Genomic DNA, 21,253 nt, shown 5'->3' on the forward strand with positions numbered 1-21,253 from the left:
TTATAGTTCCACAAATGAAAGGCATTTATTGACTCGAAGGTAGTTGCAAAACAGCTACAGTGGCAATGACACCGAACCCATCAAGGCAAGCTGGGATTGGGGAAAGGCTTCAAACAAGACGATGGGGAATGTTGGGTATGAATTGGAGATGTAGGGGCTGGCAGAGGGAGTTTGGGATGGATGAACGAAACAGAGTTCCAAAAACACAAACATTCAAAAACGTTTGCCTGCATTCTTGTATGGCTTTCACCTGGAACTGGCAGCAAATTAGTGTCAGTGTCGCTAAGTAAACTCTCCCCCAAACCTAGAATTGATCAGAAACATAGTTAAGCCAATGTGAACACATTTTATGATGGAATTTATCAAGATAATAAGGTTAACAGAGAAGAAATGCAAGGCCCCCCCCCCCCACTGTTGAAAGCATTTCCTCCATATGGCTGGCAATATACAATTGTGCGGAAATGGACGATCGATCTGCACAGAGGGTGCATGAGTGAACGTGTTGTCGACTGGGCACCGAATCAGGAGCGAGGAAGGCTGCAGACCTCACACTGCATCGTGCCAGACTGGTTCATAAAAGTGCAATGCTGGCATGACCACACAGACGAGCCTGCACTGGAGGAAGACAAAGGTTGTCCTGCTGAGGATTCTCTGGGATTCTGCAACAGCACGTTCTCTGCAATGAGAGGACAATGGGGGATAAATCCTTGTGTTCTGCTTGCACTCACCAACACAACTCGTGCATTCGCTCGTACTCACCTACAGTATTCCTGTATACTCTCACACTCACTGATACTACTGATGAATTCTCTCACACTCACCGATACTACTACTGCATTCTCTTACACTCACAATGTGTGCCGACTCACATTGTGGCATTGGCGGTTTATAAAAAAAATAACAGCCCATTGATGAAAGTATAATGTTGATGAGGAATGAGAGCGTGTGAAGGAGAAAAGTGTTTCTCACATGGAAGCATGAAAGAATTGCAATTCATCTCGTTATACAAAGCAAACTTGGGTAGAAATGCCATGTAAATAACACTACGTACTATAGAGCTGATCGAGTGTTCCCCAGTGCTCAGACTTGGTGAAATGATGAGCCAGAGCCTCATCCTTGTTCCTTACAGCCTCCAAAAGGAAATCCATGTGTTCCTGGTGAAAGAGAACACAAGTCAGATTGGAGTTGAGAAGATGATTTTACCCAGATTCCGCACACAAATAATTACTCCAATTTGGCTATTGTTGACGTCAACGACCAACAACATAAGGCACGGATTCAAATGCAAACCGCCAAAATAATATGAGGCCAAGGTCACCTGGAGACACAAAGATTGGCTTCATTGGCACTATCATACTGGTAATGGTTTCCATTTTTACTTTCCACAACGATCTGAAATTTGTCGAAGACGTTGTATAGCAATCACGAGGCAACATCAGAATGCATTACACCAAGTATAAGGTGATTGGAAGACGATAGGCTCTGTCAATATCAATATTATATGTATATATGCCTGGTGTTGGCGTAGTGGTTAGGGTAGCGGCTTGGGATCCAAAAGGTCCTGAGTTCAATCCCCGTTGGCCGCTTGAATTAATACACCAGGGGGTTGACTCAGCCTGTCATCCTTCCGAGGTCGGCGAAGTGAGTACCAGTGTACTGGGCCCGGTGTATGCCCCGGTTAAAATAGGTGGACCATATCCCTGTGTCGTAAGAGGCGAACAGGGTTGCATCAGGAGGTGGATCCGGCGTAAAACCTGTGCCAAATCACGATGCGGATCATACAGATGATCCGTTGTGGCGACCCCTAACGGGAACAGCCGAAAGAAGAAGAAGAATATATATATATATATATATATATATATATATATATATATATATATATATATATATATATATATATATATATATATATATATATATATATATATATTGTTGCGGTTCTTGGAACCGCATGCATCCAACAGATAGTGGTCCCAAGACGTTTATGCCATTAATATACGTGTAGGTCGTCCCTTTCCTTTTGTCTAGCGGGACAACAAGGAGTGCGTTGTGATGATCTGATAGCTAGGTTTGCTTCAATCATTTTTTTATTTCACCCCTCCTCTTCTTTTTGTCTGATTATTCCTGAGGTAAATCTGAGCCACGTGCGCCTTGGCTGTGAGATGGGCCCTCACGGAGGCCAGCGCGTGTGGAAACGACCGCAGAGCCCTCGTTCCCAAGCGAGCTCTAAACCCAACGTGTGCAGAGAGTCATACAGTGCACTTAGTCGTGCGGGATTATCGACTCGAGCTTCCGATGATCTGGGGAAGATTGCCGGTTGCATTAAAAAGGCATACGAATGAATACCTCTTCATAGGCTGCACGAATGGTGTTTTTCGCAACACAGGAAATACAGCCAGCACGACGCCCACGCTGCACGAAACGTGTACGGAGGCCGATAAAGACGACTCCACGCCATGTTGGGCAGGATACGAGTGTGCGGAGTAAAAGCTGACCGTTCCTTTTCAACCTCAATATCCGACACAAATTGGTGTTCGCCCCATGCACACGCTAGTGGAATCGTGCGAACGTGGGCGCTGGCCACGTGCATAATGACCGAACCATGTGCACTGTATAGAATGTGCTCGAAGGCACACACGTACACTGCTCGTAAAACATGCATAGATTTATCCATAATGATGTACCTTCGGCCCTCGCTGCAGCAGCGGATTCTCCACAGATGGTGAACGTCTACTCGTCTCTACGGCCAGAGAAGCTGCGATTGAGCCGGGGAATGTACAGTGCGGGCCACATTGGCACATGTGGAGCAGGCGCGTTGATCGGCGCTGGTCGAACGCCCGAGCGGACATGCGGGACCCTCGGTCGGTCGCCAGGGCACGGCCCGGGGTTTTTTTTCAGGAGGATTCGCGTGCCAATTTCAGTGTGGGCGATTCATGTCATGTCGTAGGGTCAGAACGGAATATTGCCACTGTCTGAGATGACCTTGCCGGAAACAAAGTGAGGCGTTTTCCGGCCAAAGTTAGTGGGCCACGTGAGGGGTTGGGGCCAATTGGAGCGCCCGATTCAGGTGATGACGTTTCGCTTCGGGGTGCCCCCCCCCCCGCGTTGCAAGTCCTATAAAGGTCGGAGCGGTCCCTCCGCCTCTCTCTTTCTTCTTTCGCTCTGGCCTCGCCCTCGCCATGACCCGCCTCCTGATGCCTGGACTCCGCCTCCTCGTTTTCACCCACACGACGTCGACCCCACCAGCAAAACTGGTCCCGCTTACCACTCCGTCCACGCACCCTGGACTCCGCCCCTTCTCCACTCAAGCCCGTCCTTCACTAACACGGTCTCCACACGCTCTGCTGAAGCCAGAGACGACAGCGCTAGCTGTCGGGTGCCGCACTACGGAGTACCCCCCTCGGAAACGTATTGGTGGCGTGTCGTGCTATCAGGCACAAAGGTACCGAGATCGTAGCCTCAACTCCTTTCCCTTCTTGTTTCAATACTCCCTCTTCATCAAGTTTTCTGTGTGTGTGCGTGTGTGCGTGTGTGTGTGTGTGTCCTGGTGCCTGTCTGTTTAAGTAAGACTGCAGAAGATCGTTATTATTATTATTATTGTTATTGTTATTATTCTCACGTTAAGTCTGCTCTGTGTCCCCCTTTTGTAAATTGCCTGTTTATTTGCTGCACCACACCTCTCCTCCCTATCTCTGCACAACACACCCCAATAAATCTTTATCGTACCACATACCTTTCCTTGCCAATTGTTAATAAATTATTATTAGGAATGTTCCCTGCTCGTTTTTGTCTTTTCTTCCATTGATCCAGCATGGTCCGAATCCTAGCTTAGCCGGAAATTTATGCCCAACGATCCGTTCCTTTTAGCCGGTACGTCCTTGGCAGTGTCGCTCGGCTGCATCCGATCCGGTAAAGTGATCCGGTCCGGTGGAGTGATCCGGTTCGGACAAGGTGTACCGAGGGCATGTTCCCCGGTAATTAAATCAAGTCATTAATTAGGTAACCCGATTAACTGTTAGACGGGAGGACCCGAGGTCACGCGGTTGAGTTATTGGCGTCCACGGTCGGTAAAGCGACCCGCTGAGTCACGGAATTATCCGTCTGCGACGGCCTACAATTTCGGGGAGTCTGGTGGGAGCCGAGATAGCTTCCCCCACCTAGTGGTCTTCTTACCCGACCCCCGGCCCACAAAACACACACACACACACACACACACACACACACACACACACACACACACACACACACACACACACACACACACACACACACACACACACACACACACACACACACACGGTCCATCTAAAAAGTAACGAGACTGACTTCACAGAAATTTTATTCCAAAAAAATATATTGAAATCACAGCTTGTCCCCTTCAAAATAGTTTCCATCCAGTCTCACACACTCGTCCATCCTCTTCTTCCAAGGTTCGATGCACCCCCGGAAGGCTTCTTTTGGAATCCTCCAGAGATCCGTCGTCACGACCCTTTTAATGGCTTCCACATCAGGAAATCGGGTCCCCTTGATCACCCCCTTGAGCTTGGGGAAGAGGAAAAAAATCACAAGGAGTCAAGTCTGGCGAATACAGGGGTTGCTCCAGAGTTGGCACGTTCCTCTCCGCCAGAAACTGTCAGATGCTCAGGGCACTGTGAGCAGGGGCATTGTCATGGTGGGGCACCCAGGCGTTGTTCTCCCACAGATCCCTCCTCTTGTCCCAGACTTATCTCAAGAGGCGCCGGAGGATCTCCTTGTACACGTATTGATTCACTATTTGATCCTGTGGTAGAAACTCGAAGTGGACGATGCCCTCGATGTCAAAAAACGCGATGAGCATCACCTTGACCTTCGACTTCGACATCCTTGCTTTCTTTGGTCTTGGTGATGCTGGACTTTTCCACCGACAACTCTGCCATTTGGTCTTGGGATCGTATTCGAATATCCACGATTCATTGCCAGTAATGACTCTCCCAAGCAGGTCTGGATTGTCCTCGAGACACTCGATAATATCTTGACAAACAGTGACTCTTTGCTGTTTCTGGTCTTCGGACAACAGCTTGGGGACCATTTTTGCGCACACCTTGCGCATTTCGAGATTTTCAGTGATGATGCTCTCGACAGTGTCCTTGTTGATAGAAAGTTCCTCAGCAATCATCCGCACCGTGAGTCAACGATCTGCGCGCACCATCTGCTTCACACGCTCGATGCTGTCCGCCGTTCTGCTCGTTGAAGGTCTTCCAGACCGTGGATCGTCTTCAACCTCCTCCTGTCCCTCTTTGAACCTCTTGTGCCATTCAAATGCACGTGTACGTGACATCGTTTCTTCCCCATAGACTTTCTGCAACATTGCGAAGGATTCGGAAGGTGTTTTGCCAAGCTTGGCAAGAAACTTCAGATTGGCTCTCTACTCACGACTCATAGCGCGACGACTCAGACTTGACAACGTGTTAAGCACGACCTGTAAAAAAAAAATCACACAATGAGCACATTCAACCATCACCAATCATATATACTGAAACGCAAAAGAAACTTACCACTTGTTTGATATGTAATAAAATTGTAACAGTTCAAAATAAAACAAACCAACAATTGCTAATTGAAACATTCGCATTTTATTGATGACATGTCAAGTTTTTGACCAAGATACACCATCTCACAAGTTTGTTCTACAGTACAGAACAGCACAGGGTGCAATGTCAGTCCCCTTTCAATAGTGTGTGTGGCCACCATTGTTTTGGATACAGGCAGTGCATCATCAGCGCATACTACTTATCAGTCTTTGGATGGATTGCTGCTGGATTCTGTCCCACTCAGTCCTCAATGTCTGAAGCCATATGACTTAGGACCATCTGCCTGTCCTGCCTTGCAGTGGTGACTCTTGGCCTCCCTGATCGAGGTCTGTCATCTGTAGAGTTGGGGAGGGTGTATCTGTCTACCAGGGCCGATATCGTCTGGTGTGAACAGCCAAGGCGACGTGCCACCTCACGGTAGCTCAATCCGCCTTGCAGTATGTCCAAGACACACTGCCGTTGATCCCTTGACAATCGTGGCATGTTGATTGGAATTCCCATTTTGCACTGGCCTTTTTAAAGCCAATATCAAGACATCACGTGCAGCTCATTAAAATCATCCCATACCACTTGGCTAATCACTGACAATCAAAACGGCTGTTCAACAGCTGTGCTATGAAGTGACCATTGAAGGTTTAAGTGACCATCCGTGACCGTTTTATCTGACAGTGAGGACACTATTGTCCACAAATAAGTTCACACATTTACTACACGCAGTGTTATTGTTGATATTTGAAGGTTTAAAAGGTGGTAAGTTTCTTTTGCGTTTCAGTATATATTGCTGGAATGTTGCGAAAGACTGTGGGCGCAACCCGTTCATTCAAGTTGTGTAAGTGGAGCACACAGCAGGCTCAGTTCCATTACTTTTTAGACGGACCTCATATATATATATATATATATATATATATATATATATATATATATATATATATATATATATATATATATATTAAAAAATCAAATTTCTTTTTTACGCAGGTTCCAAAAATACTGAATGGTCTCATGGTGCATTTACGTATTCATAAATGACATAAACATCACTGAGAAAAGCAAATCCACGTCCTTCGCAAAAAGTGAGAACACCGCTCACCCTGAGTGGCATGACATCATTCGTGGCGAGGAAAACTAGAAGGTGGAAATCAGACACCGTCACCAAGAATGACGTCGCCTCGTGGTCTCTGAAAAATTTCGCCAAGCTGTTGAAATCCTGTGAAATGAATCAACAGTGGGCAAGTTGGAAGCAGTTCACTGCTTCTGTTTCAACGAGTTGCATGTTTGGCATATTTGCATTTTATATATTACATTCCCTTGCATAAATTACTTGCATTTTACATTCCTTGATATTTACCACGTTGGCTTTCCTTCACATGTTGTTACATGAAATCATTAAATGGAGTGACACCACACAATTTGTCTCTACACATCAAAACATGGAACATTTCCTCTCATTAACCTGGTGATTTTGGTAACAAATGTCTATGCATCAATAACAACTAAACCCACAATGTATTGCTATCAAAATAAAACAACAAAATGTTGTTATTCTGGGTATTGTACGAGCAAACAATGGAGAACTTCGACCTTATTTCAATGCACCAAGCAACCTGGATTGAAACACGTGCTGCCCTGATCAGGGTTCTCCCGCAACCCACATTTGATGGTGTATCCGAGCCAAGTGAAAAGCTCACGTCTCAATTCAGCGGCGTTTTAGAAGGATGTCAGCAGGTCTTTCTCAGCAAGCCTCGAGCAAAAAACAACAGGAAGGGGGAAACCTGCCTGGGGCTTGCCAATCGAGTCTGATCTGAGAAGTACTGCTCGGCTCGAGAGAAATGCTCTGCCTTCGTGCGATTTCAGACCTCGGATGAGTATAGTCTCCGAGCGATAAACTCACATCTCATCTAAAGCTTTTCAACGTCTTTCTCTCCTCTTTTGCCTCCTCGGTGCTTTTAAAAAGTGCTAAAAGAAAAGCAGAACATTTGCCGCAAAATGTATCGGCCCACTCGTCACCTGACTGGCCGGAGCACCTCATCACATCGCTTATCCAAACACTTTGGGAAAGGGTTAGGATAAAATGTGTATTCACTTCCTTTGACAATGCAAATTCAAGTTTCCTGGTCTTGGCCACATCGCTTTCTCCTCCGAGTGATCTCTTTCCAAAAAGTAAAGTAGTCATTGCGGATTAGTCTGTACTGCCATCGATTTTGTGTTTTCTGTTCTTCATATTAAGAGCAAACCCCCATGTACTTTTCCATGCTCTTTTATTTATTTCGATCCTGCTTCTCAAGCTCGGATCGTTTTGTGCTTTCCCGTTTTTTATATCCAGCTGTTTCCCATAGCAAGTCACCATGTCTCCATCACCTCCACCCCCCATCACTTTAAATACCTTCCTTATACCCTCTGTTTTACAATAAAATGGAAAAAAAAAAAACTTGCTTTATCTCGCTGTTTTGTTTGTCCATCTCGCTGTCTGCTGACCACATGTTTGGTCCTGTCTCCTTACTCAGGTCTTGCTGAATGTGGTCCTCATTAAACGTACCCCTTTCTACCCTGCCTTAAAACCTTTCCCCTTTTCTTTTTTTCCTTTCTTCCTTCTCCAAACAACTTCAAATTATAATAATTAAATGTCATTTATTCTCAGCTCCTTAATTAATTCATTCCTGAATTCAGTCCTCCATCATGTTCATATAGCTACGTATGTCTTTCTTCATGCCGTTAATCATGAATGTCATCCCAATCCTAATGTCTGTTTCTCTGCCCTTGGAATCCCGAAATGTAACGCTCTTTGTCCTGTGTGTGGGATGACAGTGACAAACTCCCCCACGTCATCTTCACACACGGGTTCCCTGACACCCGCTTCAGGCTCACCCACCCATGCTCAGGCACACCCCAACCTCAAATGACCCCATTACCAAGCACTACCTTTTTCCAGGTTATTGTGAATCCCCTCCCTCCTCCTCCCTCACCTATTTTTGTTTGCTAGCTGTCGGTTGATTTGTTCATTTTCATCTTCATCGCCACTTTCCCCTTTTTTGTCTTGCTGCGTTTCATTCAGCTTGTTCAATCTAAAGTGTCCTACTCCCCTATTCCCCTTGATCTCACTCACACTCGATCATTTACTCCGCTGTTAGCGTTTCCCCCTTTTAATTTTTTTCCCGAACATTCTGCTCCAGCTCTTCCATGAGCCTTGACCATTGTATCCAGAAATAAATGGAGATGGCCAAATTCCATGAAAATGCAGCATCAGGGGCAGCACAGTTTTCAACATGAGGTGAGTGGGTACCTGTAAACAAGGCATGAATGGATCCGCAGCACAGAAAGCTGTTAGCATTGACAGTGCAACAGAAGCTGACCTGAGTTTCAGCTGTAATGATAAACTCTCGGTGTTCGATCGGAAATGGGTCTTCCAGCACACTGAACGTGAACATCGGCTCACGGGGAAATGCCGTTGGCACCTTGAGAAAAACAAAGCCATGGAGTTATTCCCTGGTACATCATCCTCGCTTGGTCAGAAAAGGATAAACTTGGCACAGAACTCAGAAATTTCTCAGTAAACAACAATATAATCAATGTGGCGCTTTCAAAATGACGTAATGTGCCCCAGAATTCTCGGCGCGCATGCGCATAAACCCCAAGCAACGTCAGTCATCAAGGCAGGGAACATATATCGTGCGTGCCAGATAAGGATTGTCATGTAAGATGGCTCACAAAACTTCTAAAAGAAGCCAAATAGACTTGGAAAAGTGCCCGAGGGAAAGGGGTGTGCCTTTGCACAACAAAAGATTTGGAGAACTTTCTGATCAACTCGCCCAAAAAGTTGATATCTTGCAGCGCGTCCTGCAAAAACCCCTGACGATGTGGGCCTGTGCACGGCCTGTAGATGGCGAGGTCTACCCGACTTCCCCGAGTTCTATCTGAGTGGGAGTGGGAGTTGTATGGGCTGTGAGTATCGTAAAAATAAAAAAAAATTGTTTGGTTCCGGGACTAGAATAGAAATAAAACGAGATTTTTGCATCCATTGGTGAAAAGATAAGTGTCTGTCTGTGTGTGATATCCACTGCTGCCGCTCACTTGCACGAACAGGAAATGACAGGAACCCAACACCTCTCATCCAAGGATATTTCTCATATTCCTGCACTGTCAGACCCTGCTATTCGCAGGGGATACGCTCCTGGAAAATGCCGTGAATAAGCGAATCCGCAAATAGCGGAGCATTATTTCAATGGAAAAAGGGGGGACAGGTTCCCGGCAGTTAGTGATTGAGGAAAATCAAAAATTCCGTGAAAAACTGCAAAAACAAAAACGAAAACTGCGAATCCGCAAATAGCGGGGTCCGCGAATAGCGAACCCGCAAGCAGCGGGGTCCGCGAATAGCGAACCCGCAAGCAGCGGGGTCCGCGAATAGCGAACCCGCAAGCAGCGGGGTCCGCGAATAGCGAACCCGCAAGCAGCGGGGTCCGCGAATAGCGAACCCGCAAGCAGCGGGGTCCGCGAATAGCGAACCCGCAAATAGAGGGGTCCGCGAATCGCGAACCCGCAAATAGAGGGGTCCGCGAATTGCGAACCCGCAAATTGCGGGGTCCGTGAATTGCGAACCCGCAAATAGCGGGGTCCGTGAATTGCGAACCCGCAAATAGCGGGATCCATGAATAGCGAACCCGCAAATAGTGGGGTCCGCGGATCGTGAACCCACAAATAATAGCAGGGTCCGCGGATGGCGAACCGCAAATGGCTGGGTCTGCGGATGGCGAACCCGCAAATGGCTGGGTCTGCGGATGGCGAACCCGCAAATGGCTGGGTCCGCGACTAGTGAACTTGCAAATAGCGGGGTCCGCGAATCGCGAACCCGCATATAGCGGGGTCCGCGAGTAGGGAATCCGCAAATAGCGGGGTCCGACAGTATTTCCATGAGTCCGATAGGCAATTGGGAATGGAACATTTATGGTTAACCATTCTGAAATTGCCACCCTTGCGTTGAAATGCTGAAAATTATGTTAAAAGGACGATTTGATTTACAGATGTCGTGGTGGTAACGGCAGGTAAAAAGTGCTTGGTGAGCAGCACCGAATCACTGAAAATGCACACGGAGCATATGTGTGAAAGGCCTCGTTTAGCACTTGTACATCATTTTGAAGGTCCTGTATTAGAGTCATGATTCTTTATGTTTAGACTTGCCAGAGGAGATAAAAGAGAAAGAGTGAGAAAAAAGTTAATACTTCTGTGGCAGATTAACACAAGGACAACAGTGTGTTTGAAGACATTAATAAATTCAAGAGAACTTTACAAAATACTCACATCAATAATAAGGTATTCCAACGGGAGAGGTCGTGCAAGCTGAGTTATTTCATTTCCAAATTTGTCTTTCACCTGAAGGTAAAAAAACCCTTTGGTTAATGATTCCATTGAGCTTGCTGAAAGGGTTTGTGTACATGCTAAATATATCAAATACTCCAATTAAAGTCGCTCCCTCCACATGGAAAGCACAAAGCACCCGAGTGTGTAACCACAACAGCTCAAGGTCACAACCTTGAAGTTTCAGATTTGTATTTCATGGTTAACGCGTCTCATTCTGCCATTTCACTTCACTGTAGCCTGGTGTTGGCTTCGTGGTCAAGGCAGTGGCTTGGGATCCTAGGGTCCTGAGTTTGAGTCCCGTTGGCCACTGAATTAACACTAGGGGGTTTTACTCAGCCTGTCATCCTTCTGAGGTCACCGAAATGAGCACCAGTATACTGGTAATAGGGGCACTGCATCAGTGGCATAGCTGTGCCCCTTACCAATGATGCAACCAGCAGCCAAAAAGGCTGTACACCATGGAAACTTTACTGTGGCCATCTTACAAAGTCGAGCCATAATGCTTCTGAAAAAGTCATAACTCCGTTTTTTTATCGACTTAAACTTCAGAAACCTGTATTAAAGAAATAAAACATAAATGGAATACATTTACATTCATTATCCACATGCTTTTTGAAAATAAAAACGTGGGGGATATTGTAATCGGCTGCGTATGTCCGTCCGTCTGCAATGCTATCTATCTCCTCGTAAATGGTTGGGCATAAATTCAGAAACTTGGTAGTTATGATCACCACATGGCGATAATGTGCAAGAGTAGTCACTTTTGGCCCCACCACCTGGGGTGGTGATAAAAACCGAAAATGAAATTACGGGCACATTGTAAAATGAAACTTTGTATATGCATTCAACATTGGGGGGGGGGGGGGTGTGGGGTGTGCATGAAATATGTAACAATTTTTTGGCATTCTCCCTCCGGTTCATGCCCCTAGGGGTTGGGGACTTCAGATCACAGGGCTCAAAACGGGAAAATAAATTTTAACTCGAAATTTGATATTGGGTCATTCCTGGTGGAACTTTTTGCCACCTTTTCACCTTTCAACTTTGCTTTAGGGAAGCACGGGGATTTGCGATGGCACACCATAGACTTTGCTGCAATAGTATGTTTTTTTTTATTTCAGAAGTGGCCAAGTGAGAGGTACTGGTATACCAAGGAAGTTCCCCCACCACGTGCGTAACAGAACCTTCCCCTTTATCACTTCAACCTCATAATCTTACATCAACATATTAACTCTTCCTTGTACGAGGGTGATGCTAAAACTTCCATCACCCCAGTATCCTCCTATCTTTGAGGAAAAACACGTACATGACAGGTTAAGTCCGAACAGTCCTTCTGTCAGAGGGTGGGAGGACAATTTCACTGTTATTAAAAAATTTTTTACTCAACATCGGCGTATTGTCATTTAAGGTTTTACAATGACATTGATATTCCGAAAACCTGGGCAGTGACACATTGTAAAACAGCGAATGGAGATTATCACAATATTGTTTTGCATGAACATCTGAGATTCGGAATCCAGCCAAAGTCCTTTTCTTCCTGGAAATCAAAGCCGGCCGAAGGCAATCTCAAATCATTCCACAAAGTTCGCAAGAAGTGTGTCCACACTCAGGAGAGCCAGAACACAACACCTAGCCAACCTCAAGATTGAACTTTCAAACTCGTCTCCCCCACCAAAACTTTGTGGCACCTTGATAAGTTAGTCTCTGGTGTATGCTCCCCTTCCACCCTTTCCTCTCTTCAAATGGCGCCACAGCTGACTGCAAATGAGAAGGCCGAATTTCTCAACTCTGTTTGCTTCCAAAACTTTTCCTGCTTGGTCTGAAGTGTGACCTCGTTGGCTTCCTCAAAGATCTACTTTTTCTTCATCAGGTCATCCTCTGAAGACTCCATCTCTCCTGCCTAACATGAGAAAGGAAATTACCAGCAAGCACTTTGCCCTCTCCAATTGAAAAGCCAAGCATAGCAATTGGAACTTCATTTCTGTGCAAGATTTGTGACATCAAGCTGGCAAATTTTGATTCTGGAACATGCTGTGCATCTGCATCTTCACTCAAGAAGGATGAGGTCGTAGTGTACTGTTACAGGTCAGGTGTCAGTTATGCTGTCTTTCACATTCTAACGTGGAACGGGAACTTAACCTCCATCATAATGAATGCACATCAACCAAGTCATGAATCATTGTACCGAGTTATTTGTTTTGTTAAATCAAAACAATTTCATTGCACATAAAAACTTACAACATGAATAGATTGCACACCTTAATCAACTACCTTTGTCACAATAACTTAACGGTGCAACTGTGACCTCGTTAGTTCTCAAAAAAAGGCACCAAGCCCCAAATGTACATATAGCGCCTGATGGAGTATTCTTCCTCTCTGCCGATGTTCCACCAAGCCTTGTTGAGGATGACCAGATGGGAAGTAGTGATGGGTCATGTAACGGCAGCTATTAAAGTTCTCGCCAGTCCAGGCATGCCACTCAGGCGAAATCCTGAATAAACTCAGGCACACAAGCCTCTTTACTCGTGAAACCCTGGCCAACTCCACATCGTGAAAATCAAACAGCATTCCGTGAGGACCTCAGACCGAGGAGGAAAAGTTTTGGAAGCAAACAGAGTTGAGAAATTCGGCCTTCTCATGGGCAGAGTCAGCTGTGGTGCCATTTGAAGAGAGGAAAGGGTGGAAGGGGAGCATACACCAGAGACTAACTTATCAAGATGCCACAAAGTTTTGATGGGGGAGACAAGTTTGAAAGTTCAATCTGGAGGTTGAACTCTCACGTTAGGCAGGAGAGATGGAGTCTTCAGAAGATGACCTGATGAAGAAAAGGTAGATCTTTGAGGAAGCAGTTCCGGGCACCTCTGATGGCTGCGGCTCAAATATTTAGCCTTTCTGAGAGAAACTGTGGACTGAAACCAGACCGATGTACTTTTTATTGAATTGCCAAGTGTGGTGACTTTAACAGCTCTGTAAATGTTACCAGTGAGACGTGCTTTCAACAAGGAGTGTTTGATCAGACAGACTGGTTGGAAAGAAAATAGGACACAAACAGGTTCATCAACAGATGAGATACATTTACTACGAGACATATTGAGCGAAGCTTATAATCTCACACAAACCAACGTACAACACCATACCCATTGGTTGAGTCAGCAAATGCTCCCACATAACACAAGGGCATACATTTGACCGTTTGAAATCCAAAAAGTGCAGTACTTCAAATATGTGCAATAAAGCTTACTTTGTAAAACACGTCCGGAATGTACTGCTCACTGGAAGACTCCTTTACATAACCAAGTTCAGGTGCATCAAGGGTTGGTAGGAGACAGTCATCACGAACCAACGCCATGCACTGGTTTGACACTTGGTAACCCTCAAAGTGAACTTGGTTGTCTGGTCCACCTGGATGTAGAAAGGAACAAACTGAAATTTATATATAATATTATATACATACATACAAATACTAACTAGCAAGGTACCAGTCACTGACGGGTTCGTCGACGTCTCGCTTCAAATTTCCAAATAATCATCACACACGAGTATGTATGGGTAGAAACGGGAATTCAATGTAAATATTCAGTGTGTAGCTATAGCAGGAGATGTAACTGGTAACCTTGGCAACCTTGTTCCATTCCACCAGTGAAGATTTCCAATCCATGATTGTTGTACCTCCAAAGTACTGCTTGGGAGTGAGGGTGATATTATGAAAGCTCAGCTGCGAAACTAATTTAGGCATGTTTTTGGCCTACTGCTTGATAGAAGATCACCAAAGTTCTTTCCATGCCAACCGCCCACCTACAGGCCTCTATCCCTCCCAACATCACGTCTTTGGTCCTCAACCTTCTCCTCTCTCTATACTTCCCAAAGCTTTGCTTTCGGCAATTTCCATTCAGTATTTCTCACAGCATTTCATTCTGGTTTCCCATTCGATGATCCATAGATCAGTCGTTTCAGTTTCACTTTTCAGCATCAGTTTTTATTCGTCATTGCAACTTGTGATGCATGAAAGAGATCAAAAACGATTTTCGGGGGAATTAAAATTTTTTTTTTAAAAGGTGTAGAGGGATCTAGAGTGGTTTAAGGGTCTTAAAAGGTCAAAAAGGGGTCTAAGGGTCTTAAATGTCTAGAGGGGTCTTAGGACGAAAGAGCAAAAGTGGTCAGAAGTGTCCCAATGGTCTGAAATTGTCCGAAGGGTCTTACAGGGTCCATAGATCTGAAGTGTCGAAAAGGTCGAAGACGGTCTGTAATGTCAGTCATGACATTTGTCGGTTATTAAAGATTTAAAATACTATTAATATTCTGAGTGGATGTTCTGGGTGGAGCTCGGAGGGAAGGTTTTGGGCACAGCTCAGAACGGATGCAGGTGCATTCTGGGAAGCCAAAAGCTAAGGGCTGAGGCTCTCTACGAAACTTACATCACTCTGCGGAGCTTTCAGTGTTGTAAAGCTTAGACTGCGTTGCGAGGTTCATATCGAGCGACGGGGCCATCGGTGTGACCAGGCACATTCTACGTTTTATGTACATACAAGCACTACTCATTAAGGAGGATTAAAGTGGTCAGTGTATCTCTCTATGTAGCTAATTGTAAGACTTCATGCAGTAAGAAAGATTGGAATGTATTTTGTACACATTTTCATGGAAACGCATTGCACATCATGTACATTCGTGCCATTTGCATAACGTATGGCGATGCCATTTGAGGTCTGTTTCCTGTTCGTTTGATTTATTGTGTTTGATTTATAGTGGAACTGTAATGTATTTCTAAAGTATTGTTGTCACAAAACATCATCATTCCTTTACAATTTCACGGAGCCTTTCGGAGCGATTAAAGAATCGTCGAGGTTACTTTGGGAATGAATAAATGGCCGAAGGCTTCTGTGTGAACACTACTCCTTGTGTCTATATTTGCGTACAACATCCAACGAACCTGCGATACTGCGAGCATGAAACCCCTAACGGCAGACAAGCGCTTGCTGCCGTTAAACAGTTTACACATCTCAAAATGATCCAAATGGGTATTAAAGGGTCTAAGGGGTGTAAAGGATCCAACGGGGTCTCCAGGCCATACAGGGTGCAAAGGAATGAGGCTGTAGTAAAGAAATCTCATGTTCGTAAATAAATTAACTCTGGAATGCAACATGGCAATAATGGGCCAAATGACCTCCTCATTACTGTTCAAAACACATATTTAGGTGTGGTTAAAAATCTGATCGTAGAAAGTTGTCGCGAATTAACTTTGGGAGCTCAAAGCAGTAAGGTCACAATCAAAAAAACATTTTGCTTATATATTTGAGATGGACAACCTATTTTCCTGCTGCATCCTCTTCTTCCTCTTCTCAGGGAGGTGGCATCACTTTTTTTTTCTTCCATGGACCAGCTTACAGTAAGATCTCTCAGCAAAGCCATGACTAATAGAGAAATGCTTCAACAGAACCTCATTCAAGGTTATGGGAAAGCTCAACCAAAAACATCCAAAAAGTCCTTCAAAACTTGTTTTAATATGTAACGATAAAGGTCGTTACATAGTGGCTCTGAAACCCCCCCACCCCCAACAAGTGTAAAACTCAATAACATTTGGACATACACCCATCCACACCAAACTCCAAACCCCAACTGACATGCATTAGGTATGTAATTTTTGAATGCCCCTCAGATAAGACATCGTTAAGAGGTCGGAGATATCGATAATATTGTAAGAAATGAAATGTATCTCACCTGTGATTGAATATTTCTGGGATAGTGACCACAAACCATTTGAAAATCAGCTCCACACACTACGATATCTCCTCAATTAATTTTTAACTTCCGCCATCGAAGATGGACGGAGGTTACTGTTTTCACCCCTGTCTCTTTGTTTGTTTGTTTGTGAATAGTATAATGGAAAAACTCCTGGACAGATTTCAACGAAACTTGGTGGGGGGATTAGGTATGGTCCAAGGATCATGCCATTAGATTTTGGACTTGGTCCAAAGTCAAATATGGCCACTATGGTGGGCATTTTGAAAAAATATTCAAATTTTTGTTCTTGCATTTCTACATGTTTTAAGTGATTTCCAACCAAAAAAAAAAAAATTTGTTAGAGAAAAGAAACAAAATTTTGCAACTTTTTTTTTCAAAAAAATTTCGATTTTATTTTTTTGGCATTTCTACATGCGCGTCGATCTAGTTTAGTTTATTCAATCGTGGTTCAGTAGAGTCTGATCCGTTTTGACCGACAATGAATAGGATATTAGGTTCACTTAAGTGACCCAGCAGTATTGGCGGTGGAGGTTTTGCACTCTACCGAGTGCTCCCCCTCTAGTTTATACTGAATTTCCATTTCTACCAATAATACACTCCAAATTTTTTTTTCTCATTTGAGGTGAGACACCTACGATGAAATTAATCAAACATCTATGATCAAATTTCAATCAAAAAACAAATCACGATGTCAACTCGGTTCTTTTAAACCATTGGCTCTTAACATGGGGGACGAGCCCCCCAAGGCGGGCATGAGTAATTTCCAAATGGGGCGCGAGCCCGGAGAAAAAAGTAGGAATTTCTCTATTTTTGGAATTCTCTAAACAAGTGTTTGCATAAGATGTTTGCATAGATGACATAAGATGGACAGCAGTGGAGCATTTCAGCAACAGACTTCAAAGGTTGTTGAGGCTTCCTATGCAATCGCCATGTTGATTGCAAAGAGCAAAAGGAGCCATAACATCGGAAAGACTCTCATAAAACCAAGTGTACTGCATGCAGCAGAGCTCGCTCTGGGGAAGGATAGTGCAAACAAGCTTTCCTAAATCTCTCTATTAAACGACACAGTCAAGGGAAGGGTCGATGAAATGTCTAAAGACATCAAAGATCAAGTTTTCAACCAAGTAAGAGCTTCTCCTGTATTTGCCATCCAGTTGGACGAAACGACTGATGTTGCTCAGTGTTCTCAGCTACTGATGTATGCTCGTTTCATGTCAGGCAATAGTGTAAAAGAGAAAATGCTCTTCTGCCATCGCATCCCATGGAAAGTTATACAACAGCAACAGGTATTTCTCAAGTGGTATCAAACTTCTTCCAGGAAAATCAACTTTCGTGGGACTCGCTGGTGGGGGTGTGTACTGATGGAGCTCCGGCCATGCTTGGTTTGCAATCTGGTTTCATAACAAGAGTGAAAGAAAAAAGTCCATCTCCTATAGGTACGCACTGCATCCTTCATCATGAAGACTTAGCATCCAGAACTCTACCTGCTGAAATGAGGGATGTCATGAACCTGGCTATCAAGGTAGTCAACTTCATCAAAGCTGGAGCCTTAAACAGTCGTCTCTTCAAACAGCTGTGTGTGGATATGGATTCTGTACATCAAGTCTTGCTTTTCCACACAAACGTACAATGGCTTTCGAAGGGAAACACGTTTGGACGGCTTTATGAACTACGACAAGAAGTGGAAACATTTCTCGATTCGCAGCAGAAAGCAGTTCTCCATGACACGTTCCAGTCTAAGGATTTTTGCTATCTCTAGCTTACCTGGTGGACATCTTTGAAGCGCTGAATGCCATCAACCTCAAACTCCAAGGGGAAAAACATCAACATAATCACGCACCATGACGTCATTCGAGCCTTCATGGCCAAATTCAACCTCTGGAAATGTCGAATTCAGGATGGAAACAGCCAGTTTCGCTAACTTGGATTCTGCTCTCATTCACAGTCACCTTGATTCTGAGTTAAAGCAACAAATAATTACTCATCTGACTGAATTGAAAGCAGAATTCATCAGATACTCTCCGGATATAAATGAGAAGCGCGAAGCCTGGAAATTCATTAGGAACCCATTTCAATGTGAAGTAGCTGATATTTCAGATGAAGTGCAAGAGGAGTTTCTTGAGTTAAAGTTCAATTCCTCGGCTGAAGATGACTTCAAAAAACTGGATCTGGAGACATTCTGGGTCACGTACCTTCCTGTTTACCCTTTGATCTCACATCAAGCTCTTCGGATTCTGACAATGTTTGGATCAAAGTATCTTTGTGAAGCTGCATTTTCCACGCTCGTTGCTGTCAAGACCAAGTGAAGAAACAAGCTGAACATTGATGGGGACTTGCGTTGTGCTCTCTCTGGCATTCGACCACGCATTCAAGATCTGGTAGCGAAGAAGCAATGTCCAGTATCTCATTAAATGTCAAGTATCTCATTAAATATGCTGTGTATATGAGTGTTGCTTATTCAGAATTCTTTGTTCAATAAAAAGACTAAAAACACATTTTTTCAGTTTTTCCTTTTAATTCAGGAGGGATTTTTAATCATTTGGCTAAAGATGTGAGGTGTGGGGGGGGGGATGGGACGGGACATGGAAGCAAGACAACTACTGGAGGGGGCGTAGTGGTAAAAAGGTTAAGAACCACTGTTTTAAACTATATGTTGTTTTTATATTTGAGGCGTATATTTGGTGAAGTTAGCTAAGATGGCAACCTATTTTCACCATTAAGAGTTATGTCGTTAGATGAGCAGTAAAATGACGTGTCCATCAATGTATGGGTTGTGGTTGTACTATGTTCAGTTTTTGAATGATTAGCGGATTTGAGAGGTTACATGACTCCTTCGCCAATCTTACCGATCATGGTACCATCTTAATTGACAGTTATTTTTCACATTTGATACCATATTTGACAATCGGACGTTACCACCTCACCAAATATATCAGTATCTGGGTTGAAATCCAAAAGAAAATTGGCTTTTTATGAAACATTGTACATATGGATCTACCCTTGCGGAGATGGTGCCAGGTGGCAACTCGGGGGTTTATAATTAATTAATTGTGAGAAAATGACTGTTTAAAACCCCTAATTCGGTGCACTGTCGTAAACAATGTTATCCCATAAAGTTTTGTGGCAATTAACCGGAGCTCACAGGAGTAGGGTCACAAACAAACATTTGCATATACATATCTTCTTCTTCTTTCGGCTGCTCCCGTTAGGGGTCGCCACAGCGGATCATCCGTTATGATCCACAAACCGATTTGGCACAGGTTTTACGCCGGATGCCCTTCCTGATGCAACCCTGGTCGCCTCTTACGACACAGGGATAAGGATTGGGTTTCGCCATGATTCCGGGCTGCCCTCCACCCTCTCATAGCGCGGCCCAGTGCAGAGCTTCTGTCCTCAAGCGATCCTCCAACCCAAGCCTCCGAGTAGCCGGATTACAGGCGCACGCCATGACGCCCGGTATTTTGCATATGCATATACATACATACATACATATATATATATATATATATATATATATATATATATATATATATATATATATAAAATGTATGAATGTATACAAAATATATATTATAAAAAAAACCAAAAAAAAAAACCTATGCAGCTCTCCCATCCTCTGTATCAAAGCTACAATGTCACACTTGGCAGCACATTCCGTACCAGTTGCAACGACTGTGACAAACTTGGAACCAAAGTGTCCACCAGGAGAAAGATGGCATGGGTTAGGGTGTCTGTTCTGCAAGTCTCCAGCCATGATGCACTCCTCCGCACTCAAGAAGTGTGAATCCTGATAGAATTTAGAAATGAATGAAAATCAAAAATAATTCGAAAGCCAAAAAAGTGAGATGAGACATTTGTAAAAACAAGGGCACTCTGACATCACAATGTCACCAGATATGCCTCTGGCCACATGATTACATCATTATACATACATACTTGCACCAAGTTTGATTCAAATCCCTTCAGCTGTTTTCAAATATGGCATTTTTACCTGACATGACCTTTGACCTCTTGACCCCATAATCTAATCAGTTTATGTATACATCATTATACATACTTCCACCAAGTTTGACTTAGATCCCTTCAGCCGTTCTTAAGTTAACGTGGAAACGAAAACCTATCACGGATTCTAACCTTTGACCTCTTGATGCCACCATCAAATCAGTTCATCGTTGTATCACGCTGCATATTTACACCAAGTTTGGGCAAAATCCCATCACTGGTTCACAAGTTAGCTCAGCAACACAATTTTTATCAAACATGACCTCTGACCTTTTTAAAAAAACAAAAAACAAAAAAAAAAAAACAGTATTGCTGCCGAACCATATGACCGATGACATCATCAACTCCTCCCCGCCCCCACTCCCCTCCATACAATTTAGCTCCAGATGACCCTCAAAATTTTTCATACTGATCGAATAAAGCCTTCAACATATGCAATTATGACATCATAATGAAGCCACCTATGACATAAAAAAAAAAATCACTTATTTCCAATGGGGAGTACTTGCCATGTGCCAAGTTTTAATTTTTTGCCATGGAGCGGTTTTGGAGATAAGAGGTCCAAATTTTTTCCTTTTTCCAACATGGTTGCT

At 44.0% G+C, this 21,253-nt stretch overlaps 1 protein-coding gene across 1 annotated transcript in view; it reads right to left on the reverse strand.

Annotated features, from left to right (window-relative positions):
• NPLOC4 (NPL4 homolog, ubiquitin recognition factor) overlaps positions 1 to 21,253 on the reverse strand; it is a 65,525-nt gene continuing 44,272 nt past the window's right edge. The window contains exons 11-17 of the mRNA XM_085899122.1: positions 20,319 to 20,445; positions 14,161 to 14,321; positions 10,863 to 10,934; positions 8,921 to 9,022; positions 6,661 to 6,777; positions 1,052 to 1,154; positions 1 to 676 (exon numbers count right to left, since the gene is read on the reverse strand). Coding sequence (XP_085755248.1) covers positions 522 to 676; positions 1,052 to 1,154; positions 6,661 to 6,777; positions 8,921 to 9,022; positions 10,863 to 10,934; positions 14,161 to 14,321; positions 20,319 to 20,445 — 837 coding nt within the window. The 3' untranslated portion in view covers positions 1 to 521. The remainder of the gene's footprint in view (positions 677 to 1,051; positions 1,155 to 6,660; positions 6,778 to 8,920; positions 9,023 to 10,862; positions 10,935 to 14,160; positions 14,322 to 20,318; positions 20,446 to 21,253) is intronic.

The sequence above is a fragment of the Eptatretus burgeri genome, chromosome 1 (assembly GCF_056783735.1).
Source record: "Eptatretus burgeri isolate ZD-2024b chromosome 1, Ebu_testis_v1, whole genome shotgun sequence".
In the NCBI taxonomy this organism is placed as follows: domain Eukaryota; kingdom Metazoa; phylum Chordata; class Myxini; order Myxiniformes; family Myxinidae; genus Eptatretus; species Eptatretus burgeri.